Source organism: Schistocerca americana, chromosome X (assembly GCF_021461395.2).
Source record: "Schistocerca americana isolate TAMUIC-IGC-003095 chromosome X, iqSchAmer2.1, whole genome shotgun sequence".
Taxonomy (NCBI): Eukaryota; Metazoa; Arthropoda; class Insecta; order Orthoptera; family Acrididae; genus Schistocerca; species Schistocerca americana.
In genome coordinates, this window is record NC_060130.1 from 738419384 (window position 1) to 738431808 (window position 12425).

At 42.5% G+C, this 12425-nt stretch overlaps 1 protein-coding gene across 1 annotated transcript in view; it reads right to left on the reverse strand.

The window, feature by feature from the left end:
• The window catches only part of LOC124556294 (glutamate receptor ionotropic, kainate 2-like), a 414191-nt gene that overhangs the window by 300753 nt on the left and 101013 nt on the right, over positions 1-12425 (reverse strand). Inside the window, exon 4 of the mRNA XM_047130270.1 lies at positions 5677-5838. Coding sequence (XP_046986226.1) covers positions 5677-5838 — 162 coding nt within the window. The remainder of the gene's footprint in view (positions 1-5676; positions 5839-12425) is intronic.

Consider the following 12425-nt stretch of genomic DNA (forward strand, 5'->3'; position numbering starts at 1 on the left):
ACTACTTCAGACACCCGCTAAAAGCCAGAGACAATCTCTTCCAGTCCAAAGCGACGTACATCAATGGTACCGACGTGAGCCACCACCTGCAGCTGGCTGCATCCTGTGCTCTTCATGGTATCCGAAATTACTCCACCTGCTATGCACATGGAGTGCACACAGGCATCCTTCACCTTGTTGGTAATCATGTCCTAAGGAACCCCATAACGTGCTTAGTCCTGGGGCTCCCAACTTCCGCCGGCCGCGGTGGTCGTGCGGTTCTAGGCACTACAGTTCGGAACCGCGGGACTGCTACGGTCGCAGGTTCGAATCCTGCCTCGGACATGGATGTGTGTGATGTCCTTAGGTTAGTTAGGTTTAAGTAGTTCTAAGTTCTAGGGGACTGATGACCTAAGATGTTAAGTCCCATAGTGCTCAGAGCCATTTGAACCATTTTGAACCCAACTTCCAATAATCCCACCCCCTGTGACTGCCCATATTTTGCAGGTTAAGAGGTTTCCTCAGAAACAGGTCAAGCGACTGCATCTTGAGTGAGAGATATTAACCAGGGAGGCCTTACGTTTGGGCCACGGGAAGTCTTTCGCAGTCTGCCACGCCCCTACGCGACCTCCCATTTGACCACAGGTGACGGGTCAGCCTCAGTGAGAGCAGTAACTGGGCTGGTCATCTGTGCGAAACGATCAGCCAACTCGTGGGTCGTGCTACACGTCCATTTGATCCCCACGGCCGCTCCGCAACAGTGGTGCCCATCCACTGCAAAATGGCTCTGAGCACTATGCGACCTAACTTCTGAGGTCATCAGTCGCCTAGAACTTAGAACTAATTAAACCTAACCAACCTAAAGACATCACACACGTCCATGCCCGAGGCAGGATTCGAACCTGCGACCGTAGCGGTCGCTCGGTTCCAGACTGTTGCGCCTAGAACCGCACGGCCACTCCGGCCGGACCATCCACTGCAATCTCAAACTGTGTAACCGAAGCCAACACAGTCTAGAACTGAGACTGAAGCGTCTCCAAGCCAGCTCGCGTCCTCACACAGCAATCACAGTCCCTATCCGTACTAAAGACCGTGGAAAACTACGCTACACAGACAAACGATTATCGATACCAACTGCAGAACTCTGCTGTAGATACTAACGAAAACGGAGGAACTGTGTTTAGTAAATTAGATTAACACGCAGAGATTCAAACACTCAACTACCAAGGCACACAGATGAGACTAAATAATTCGTTCCTCGTTAGAAACTTCTAAAAGGTCACAAAAATGGTTACTTTTTGACACAAATGAAAACGCAAGAACTATGTCTCGTAAATATTAATTTAAGACGCAGAAATAGAAAAAATAAGTTACCAAGTCACACAGATGGAACTTTATAATTCGCTCCCGGTTAGGAACTCTTAAAAATGTCCTAAAATCGATTACTTCCCTGCTGTTGCTGTTGCTGTTGCTCGGCCAGCGGCTGCCGCCTGACTGACCGGACTACTGCCTACGAGTGACAACTAGTTTTCCATTCTCTTGCAGCACCTGCCACTGACTTTGGACGAGCATCTCTGTGACGCTTCCTAAATGAACCTGTGAGTAACTCTCTTTGTTTCTTTGGACCATTTTTCGATTTTCGCTCTCAATACTATCTGCTACGGATCCCAGACCGACGAGCAATAATCAAGTATTGGTCGAATGAGAGTTCTGTAAGCTACCTCCTTCGTGGGTAAATAGGTTACACAAGGTATGTGTTCGGAGCCATGTGTTGAACTAATGAAAAGAAATTTCATCTGCAGCCAAGATCGTTGGATAATAATTTTATTTCACGATGACCTGTTTCCACAGATGATTGATGTCATCATCCAAGTGGTTCAAATGGCTCTGCGCACTATGCGACTTAACTTCTGAGGTCATCAGTCGCCTAGAACTTAGAACTAATTAAACCTAACTAACCTAAGGACATCACACACATCCATGCCCGAGGCAGAATTCGAACCTGCGACCGTAGCGGTCACGCGGTTCCAGACTGAAGCGCCTTTAACCGCACGGCCACACCGGCCGGCCTGTCATCATCCGATCTTCGGAGTTCCTATCTTGATGCTGTCGATATACGAAGACACTTTTCACAGCTATGTCACTCCAGTGAATACAACTGGTGCTAAGCGTATTTTATATTCTTATTACTGACAAATCATGTAGTCTGTACTACACCTCAAACTGAACATTGGTCCGTAGTTCAACTGATGAAGTTACGTATTGTTTTTCCTTTTGTGTATCATTACAAGGTGTTTTGTGGTTGATTTCATATTCCACGGAAATAGTTAATGAATGTATTACTGTCCTGTGATACACGCATCTGATAGCTCTCGAATTAATTTCAGTACTACGTTACCCAAGGTGTCTAGCTGGCTGTTTTGCAAATGTTTGATCGCGAACGACAGCCGCGTTTGAGAAATAGTCCGTATCAGTAATGGCGTTGAGTGTGAAGATTATAATGCCAACAATGCAGTGTTTCATACATACAGTGAATCAGACGCCGACTAGTCGTATCCATTCGTCACCCAGCAACATATGCTGTTCAGTTTTCGAGAATCCACGTAATTTCACTGGGATCAGGCCAATATGTAAACATACCAGTGAGATAGATGTGTGTATTTTCAAAACACTGAATATCCTGACTGCGCCACTTGATCGAGACTATTGTATGATCCCAGCTATCCTAAACAAATCGATAGTAAGATAGATTGCGATGTCGTATCCGATAAAAGCTGTTTAAATGTCAGAACACTTCACAGCTATTGTTTTTCTCTTCTAATGTGAGCATTCGCAGTAATTACATTTTGGAACGGATTTATTTACTACTATCTCTATAGTAACCGAATAGCACAAGGTTTAATTACACCATCTTGAAATAGTTCATACATACACCCAGGAACACTGAAAATAGCGCACCCAGAGGGGAGAACGGTAAAAACGCTAAACTTCGGAGATAAGTTCAGTGCTGTCAGATATCCAAATGGTCCAATTTTGGTGCCAGTGCGCATGCCCACAGACCCTGCAGTGGCGTTGCAGTCGGACAGGGACCTATTTAAACGGTGCATAATGGGCGAGTCACTCAAGTGACGATCACATCCCTATTCGAGGAGGACGTTAGCAGTTGTAGAATTCTAAATGGAAAATTTGGAAATTTGTGGTAAGATCTTATGGGACCAAACTGCTGAGGTCATCGGTTTCTAAGCTTACACACTACCTAATATAACTTAAGCTAAGGAGAACACACACACCCATGCCTGAGGGAGGACTCGAACCTCCGACGGGAGGAGCCGCACGAACCGTGAAGAAGGCGCCCCAGACCACACGGCTACACCCCATGGCGATTCTAATGGATGTCCACCACCATAGCCGAGTGGTCACCTCGGCAGAATGCCATGCAAGGGGACAGGGTTCTGTTCGCGGCCGGGTCGGAGGTTTTCCCCGCTCGGGGACTGGGTGGTGTGTTGTCTTAATCATCATCCCATTCTCATCGACATGCAAGTCGCCGAAGTGGCGTCAACTGGAAGGACTTGCACCAGGCAACCGGTGTACACGACGGAAGGCCCTAGTGACATGCACATTTCACTTCCACGTGGAAGTGTTAGATGACTTTTCTCACCGTTAAGCCAGTTTGAGAGGGGTCTACCTAGCGGCATGAAAACCGCAGGCTAGTCGACACGTCAAGTGGCTCGCAAGGTCGATCCTTCGAAGTGTTCCATGAGACGATGTTGGGAGCAGTGGTCACGAGATAGCACCCACGTGCGACGTACCTTATCTGGAGCGACGAGGAAGAAGACGAAGCGAGGTGGTCGAAGAATCGTGCGGCAAGCGATCAGGGATCCTACAGTGGCTCGCACCACGATAAATGTAGATGTACCGGCTCCAGTTTTTCCTCATACCATGCCTGAGGATGTGAATTTGCAACCTAGGCGCCCTTGTCGTGTGCTACCTTTAGCAGCGAGACATCGGCGACTCCGTCTACAGACGGCCGGTGTGGCCGAGCGGTTCTAGGCGCTTCAGTCTGGAACCGCGCGACCGCTACGGTCGCAGGCTCGAATCCTGTCTCAGGCATGGATATGTATGATGTCCTTAGGTTAGTTAGATTTAAGTAGTTCTAAGTTCTAGGGGACTGATGACCTCAGATGTTAAGTCCCATAGTGCTCAGAGCCATTTGAACCATTTCTGAACTCCGTCTACAGTAGTGCCAAGCGAGAACGGCGTGTACTGCTACAGACTGGCAAAACATGTTGTTTAATGACGAATCCCGATTCGTTTTGGGGAGAGATGATAACCACATACGGGTGTGGAGACAGCCTGGTAATCGATACAGTTCCACCTACGCTGTCGTGCGCCACACCGTCCGCACAGCTGGAGCCATAGCCTACGATAGCCGATTCCCTGTAATTGTGGTATGTGTAACCTTAACAGGCCAGGGTTATGTTGATGTCTTTCTTCAGCCAGATGTGGAAACTTTCCTACATGGTCTACCAAGGGCACTTTTCCAGCAAGATAACACTCGTCCGCATACAGGTCGAGTTGGTTAAGAGTTCCTACGTCATATTTCGAATCTTCTATGGCCGGCCTCTCCCCGTAATTGCCCCTACAGAGCATGTGTGGGACCAGCTCCAACGCCAGAAGCCGCCGTGCCACTCTGTACGTGATTTGGAGGTGGCTGTCCAAGAGTTGAGGGCCAGTCTGCTTCAGGACGATATCAGACGTCTGATCAACTCGATGCCGAACCGTGTTGCGGCATGTGTTGCAGCAAAAGGTGATCCAATGCGTTACTGATGTTGCACTGTACTTGTCTTGATTTTGGGACCAAGTGAATCTCTCATCTGTATCACTATGTCTAATACATTTCATTTCGATCGATATTCCTCCCTTGTGCGCTATTTTCAACGTTCTTGAGTATATATGGGTAAATCTAAATGACATTTAATACTGATGTATACTCATAGAGCGCGTTCACTAGGCTTATCTGCTACTAAATATCTGTGACGGGGAGTTTCTTGGTCTTTGATGATGTTCATTAATGCATTTAAAATAAATGAAGCTTGAAAACAAATTCTGTATCAGAAGGACTGCGGAAGACATAAGAGAATAGAATAGGACTTGAAGTGAGCGTAAAACATAAAATGTAAAAAGAAGACTTTCTAAGTGCTTGCGCTCATGAGAAAGATTTTCTTCTTTTCAATAATACTATTCCTATGAAAAAATGGTTGTTTCTTGTACTGAAAATGAGTCAACATGTCTTGCTCCATCTACTACATACGAATAAGCATGTGTGACGACTTTGGCCTTAATATAACTATCTTTTGCGAATTATCTTTTTTCCCAACAAGAAAAGTAAATTACCGTCGACTGTGTACATTTTTAGGCAACGGAGGCACCATGCTTTCCAAATACTGTTTCCTCACAAGAACACTATTCAGATGAGGTTTGTTTGACAAACTGTTGAGAGTTAATGGTGGTCAGAAGTAAGTAAGTAACAACAAAAAATCATTTTCTTAATTAATTTTAATAAGTGATGCCTATGAAACAGGAATATTACTTTGCTGAATAGCTCCACAGCTTTATTATGACAGTGGTTAATATCAGCTATGCATCTAAACCTAAAAGGCAAGCGGCGGAGAAAGGGACAAACGGAACGTAGCTCACCCTGATTCTCTCTGGCTTCAGGAGTTCTCTATTGTAATATTTTCCATAAGAAAAGTCTTGCATCTTCTTAATGACGGACTCCCGCCCGGGTTGGATTAAACGCAACGTTGTGATATTTATTCCACTCTTCAGGAACTGCGTGTAGTCTACAGTGTGGGCATCCTGTGAATGATTACAAATACTGTATAGTTCCGTACTTCATTACATATCGAAAGGAAATCTACACCTACTAGGTTATCTACAACTGTCTACAATTCATATAATTTACGACATGCAAAAAAATTTATGAATATTCACTATTGTTCTCCATTTTATTTTGTTTACGAGCATAAGAATTAAATATTACACATTAATGTACACTGATGAATTCAGTAGCTACAATATTATGTCCTCATTTCAAAATATAACGAACTTGTGTACAAATGGATATTTCCTCTCAGCAAAAGGCACTTTGAACGACCGACTACAGCAGTATCTCCAGTCATTACAAAATCCAACGAAAAGGTATTTTAGATTGCCATTTGTAAGGTAATAGCTTGATCTCATGGATTTTTTTTGGAAATTCAATCCATATTCAGATTGAATTTCCAAAACAAAAGTCCATGAGATTAAGCTATTGCCTAACAAATGGCAATCTGAAATAGCTTTTCGTTAGATTTTGTAATGACTGACGATATCGTTGTAATCGGCTGTTCAAAGTGCCTTTTTCTCGGAAGAAACTTTTTCTATTATGTATAGTTTCTAGCACGTATAGTTTTGGCACAATATTACTCTTCTGTTGCTGTTTTTGTGGTTGTTCTTGTTGTTGACTTCAGCTCTCAACGCTAGACTGACCTTTGTAAAGTCCTTCATCTCTGCGTAACTTCTATAGCCTACGACCAGTAAACCCTGCTTAGCGTAGTCAGCCACTGGTCTCCCTTTACAACCGTCCCCTGCTTTTAATCAAGTTGAGCCAAAAGTTTCTTTTTCCCCAATTGTTTTCAGTTCCTCCTCATTCGTAATCTGATTTACCCATCAAATTTTCAGCATTCTTTTGTAGCACCATATCGCAAAAGCCTATATTCCTTTCTTGTCTGAATCGTTTATAGTACATTTTTCACAATCGTACACTCCAGACAAATGCCTTCAGAAGAGAGTTCCTAATATTTAAATTTATATTGAATGTTAACAAATATCTCTTTTTTAGAAGCGATTTCTTGCTGTTTATTGTTAGTCTGCGTTGTATATTCTCCCTAGTACAGCCACTGTAAGTTATTTTGCATCCTAAAAAAAAGTAATTTCTGATTTTAGTGTCTCATTTCCTAATCTAATTCCCTTAGCACAGCCTCATTAATTCGACCACATTCCATTGTTGATATTCAGCTTTTAATCAGTTTTCGACAGAGTTATAATGTCATTGGTAAGCTCAAAATTTTTGTTTCTTCTCCCTGAACTTTAATTTACCTCTGAATATCTCCTTGGTTTCCTTTACTGCTTGCTGAAGGTGCAAATTGAATAACATCGCCCATAGGCTACAACAGTGTCTTACTCCCTTCTAAACTATTGCTTCCTTTTCGAGTCCTTCGGCTCGTGTAACTGTAGTCTACTTTCTGCAGAATTGCAGACAAGCAGACAATCATCCAGTCCTGGTTTTGTATACCTGCTACAATCGGTATTTCAAAGAGTGTATTACCATCGAACCTGTCAAAAGCTTTCTCTAAATCTATAAGTGATTAAACGCAGATTTACTTTCTTCAGTGTATCTTCAGATATAGGCCGTAGGGTCAGTATTCCCTCGTGTGATCCTACGTTTCTCCGGAAAATAAACCGATCTTCCCGGATGGCGGCATACCATTTTTTTCCATTCTTCTGTGAATAATTCGTGTCAGTATCTTACTACCATTTGTTATTTAATTGATGGTTGTGTAATATTCACAGCTGCCATCACCTGCTCTCTTTGTAATTGGACTTACAATATTCTTCTTGAAGTCTGATGGTATTTCATCTCTCTCTTGCATCTTGCATACCAGGTTGAACAATTTTATCATTCTGAGGGACTACCACCTGCTGCAGGTGCTTTATTTCGGCTAAAGTCTCTCATATATATCACATCATATCAATCTACTTCTTCCTCCCTATACATAATGTTGTCTTTATAGTCGTTTTTCTTGCGTAGCCCTTCAACATATTCATTCCTCCTATGAGCCTTTTCTCTTTCGCCTAATACTGACTTGGATCCGAGTTCGTAATAGTCATATAGGGATTTTTCTCTTTGCAAAGGTCTCTCTAATTTTTTATCTTTGCCGTAGCCATATATGATTCTACAGCTTTGCATTTATTCTGTAACGATGCCTAATTTGCAAGTTTGCACTTTCTGTTACACGTTCGATGTGAAAAACTACAACTAAATGAATGACATGTTAAGTTGACTTTTGGTGCAGATATAATGATTTTATGCTCTCATACATATGTTCAAAAAGCAGTTCATTGGGATGGATTAGAAGTATCGTAACCATAATTATTTTCTCAAAATCTCAGGGACCATCTGCAACAGCTCTTGTGGGATTATGAGCTATTTTGCTTTTACTCCTTTGCTCTACCGATGCTATAATGCCACATGTCCAATCATTTACCATAAATACAGCAATCTGAAGTTGTTTCACTTCCAATTTCGTAATTTATCACCATATTAAGGTAGCGTAAACATGTTTCACCAGCAGATACGATCCCTTCAGTGACGTAATTTCGTATGGCAAACGTCATTTTCATTTTCGTGGCAGAGCTGTAGTAGATACTCAGCTTTTTTTGTCAGCAATCGCGTGAGTCAGATAATGCATGACTTCTTGCATAACATGTATGATAGCAAGAGCTTCTTTCTCCATTACTGTATGTTGCCTCTGCCATCTGGTTTGTACACACAATATTACAAAAGTTTTATTTGTTTCTTATTTCTTGGAACTGGTTAGTCTAAATACGTTCCATCTTCCAGGAATAATTGATATGCCGTACATTGATACTATGTGTCTCGAATATACACATTTTCAACAAATCTGAGTTTGTTAAGTTCGTTGTTACGTAGTTCCTACAAAATTTGAAGAATGCCTTTTTTAATATTTCTTTAAGTTTCTGTAACTGTTTCCTCTGATGAAGACTCTATCCATATCTACTGTAACCTTAGCCAGTAATTCATAAAATCATACTTAGACATTATTTACAAACTATAGTGCTAAAACGTTTATTCCGAAAAGAGACACCAAGAATGGATAGCTCCCACCAGTATAAACAAAAGTCCTGTGTAGCTGACATTCAACCCCCAGAACATTTACCAATAGCCCATCTTACTACAGAAGAGCTCATGTATCATAGTGCGTTGTGGGACACTCATGTGTTCCCCACTAGATAATATAGCCACAGTCAGTGTGTAGTATCAATCAACGGTTCTCTTAACAACGCAGCGTTATATGGCTGTACAGGGTGGTCAAAAACAATCTGAAAAGTCTGTAAAGGTGTTGCAGGAGAGGTTGTCTCCTCCGTCCGAATAGGCCGCGGAAGGGTCAACGGTACCGACCGACCGCCGTGTCATTCTCAGCCCTTACGCGTCACTGGATGCGGGGATGGAGAGGCATGTGGTCAACGCACCGCTCTCTCGGCCATTGTCAGCTTCCGTGACAAAAGCCGCTACTTCTCAGTCAAGTAGCTCCACAATCGGCTTCACAAGGGCTGAGTGCACCCCGCTTACCAATAGCACTCGGCAGAGTCGGACGATAACCAAACGAAGTGCTAGCCAAGCCTGAGAGCGCTTAGCTTTGTGGACCTGATGGAAACCGCTGCTGCCACTGGGTCAAGGACATTAGCTTGGAGAGGTTGTGCTGATAAATAATTGTTAAGAAAGAAATTCGATAAGTTGCGCCGTACCGAGTCATTTAGCATTGAAGTTAGCCAATCAGTTTATTGTGAACGCAAACTAAAGCACTTGATGCTCTAAAATGCTGTAATGCACATAAATCTGTGGGTTCGTGAGTTACCACTTGTTACAATGCCATTAATAATTGAAATGTGCCTTTTTCGGAAGTGATAAATTTATGGTAGGTGAGCAAATGCCACGTTTGTTCGGTTTGAGAACAGGTTTGGTGGCACTGCCTTTAGCAGGCTGCTTGAATTTGCTCGCGCGATTACCTTCAACACTCCGTAACTCGAAAACGGCGCAACAGGTAGAATTTTTTCCTTAACGGTTATTTCTCAGCACATCGTTCTCTTCAACACCATAAACAAGCTTTTCACACTGTTTTTGACCACCCTGTATAAGTGACGTAACAGGAATTTGATTCATCACTCTAGACCAGTGGTTCCCAATAGGTGCTCCGCGGACCCTCAGAGGTCCGCGAGCTATGTCAGACGGGTCCGCAATATGCTATTAGAATAAAAAATATATTAAATATATTTCGTATGATAACAGATTTTTTTTGTTTTGGCCGTTTCCTGCATGAGCAGAGCTTTAGCGAACGCTAACTTCTGCGTCTAGCGTCTTCCTAGACCCAACTGACACTATCACACTCTATTTTTTTAAGGAGTTTGTTATACTAAACACCCAGATTTGAAGACAAAGATTTTGAGCAATAAATTGAAAAACTTTTAAGCTTAATATTTTTTCCAATAATGAATATGTCAATGTTTTTCCTAAGTACCAAAAATAGAAAACGTATAACAAGACTCTTAATTTGGCTTTTTTTAGGTACTTGATGTTGTGATATGACAAGGTACCAATCATGCTCGATGAGGGGATACTCGAAATAATTTTGTTGGGAACCCCTGCACAAGACTGCTCGTTTCCATTTTTCCATGTTCCAAACACAAACCTCCTTCGCCGACAGTAGTCACAAGCTATAATACTGTGAATTCAGCAAGATGTATTTATCATCTGTTTTGTCACTACTTGCTGACGATTCACTTTTGCAGAGGTGGCAAGCCCCCATTGTTTCCACCCTGTTATGTGACAGAGTTCAGCCACTTCAGATAAAAGCTAATGATAGTAGTATGACAAGATCAGATGAGCATTGCCGTTTCTGTGGTACTCAAAGTTGCCATAACGATAACACCTTTGTTCATCAGCTATTCTTTGGAGTTGTAGTCTACCGTATGTTTTCTCTGGATCTTCAGCACGTTTCAAAGACTTTCTAGTCACCAGCAGTTCAAGTGAGCGAGTAATGCTTATTCTAATAAGTACGAAGACGACATAATATGTTAACTGATTATAGTAAACTGTCTGTATAAATAACAGGCTGCAAAGCATCATATCTGTACCTGAAAAGTGTAATAACTGTGTTTGTGAAACAAATAAAATTTTATTTATTAAATGCACTGGTGTGCAAAACTTAAAAATGAAAGTAACTTTAGCTGATGTGTCAATGCCGAGAACATAGACCTATGAAACTCGGACCATACATAAGAACTGCTACAGTGTAGTAGAGTACAGTACACTAGAGTACAGAAGATAATAGAAAGAAAATACGCAGTGAGACCAACAGAAAAGACACTTTTATTCAAGACAGTATTTACAGTAAAGTGACCACTATTTGTAATAGTCACCTACACATTACAAAAGACTGCATGCTTTTTATCAGGGAGTTTGATCGCCACGGACGGCAGTGAATGCTCTGCAACGTGCTCCCTTGTTGTTCACAAGGTTGGTAAGCAGTTCTTGTGGCAGAGCGTTCGATTGTTCCAGCAGCGCGGTTGGGAAGTGCTGGATAGTCGGTGGTGCATGCGGACGTGCTGCAATACGTCTTCCCAATGCGTACCACACCTCATGAGTGGGATTTATGTAGTGGAGCGGACAGGCAAGTCCATTCGCCGAATATCCAGATATTTACCAGATATAGACTGGGACACTCAGATGTTTAGGACGGGTGGTAGGGACAGAGCATCGAGTGACATTATACTGAGTGCACTATCCGAAAATTACCTCGAGCAATTAAACAGAGAACCGACTCGTGGAGATAACATCTTGGACCTACTGATAACAAACAGACCCGAACTTTTCAAGAAGGGAAAGCAGAAAGGTGGAAGGAGTATATAGAGGGTCTATACAAGGGCGATGTACTTGAGGACAATATTATGGAAATGGAAGAGGATGTAGATGAAGATGAAATGGGAGATATGATACTGCGTGAAGAATTTGACAGAGCACTGAAAGACCTGAGTCGAAACAAAGCCCCCGGAGTACTGACGGCCGTGGGAGAGCCAGTCCTGACAAAACTATACCATCTGGTGAGGAAGGTGTATGAGACAGGAGAAATACCCTCAGACTTTAAGAAGAATATAATAATTCCAATCCCAAAGAAAGCAGGTGTTGACAGATGTGAAAATTACCGAACTATCAGCTTAATAAGTCACAGCTGCAAAATACTAACACGAATTCTTTACAGACGAATGGAAAAACTAGTAGAAGCCAACCTCGGGGAAGATCAGTTTGGATTCCGTAGAAACATTGGAACACGTGAGGCAATACTGACCTTACGACTTATCTTAGAAGAAAGATTAAGGAAAGGCAAACCTACGTTTCTAGCATTTGTAGACTTAGAGAAAGCTTTTGACAATGTTGACTGGAATACTATCTTTCAAATTCTAAAGGTGGCAGGGGTAAAATACAGGGAGCGAAAGGCTATTTACAATTTGTACAGAAACCAGATGGCAGTTATAAGAGTCGCGGGACATGAAAGGGAAGCAGTGGTTGGGAAGGGAGTAAGACAGGGTTGTAGCCTCTCCCCGAT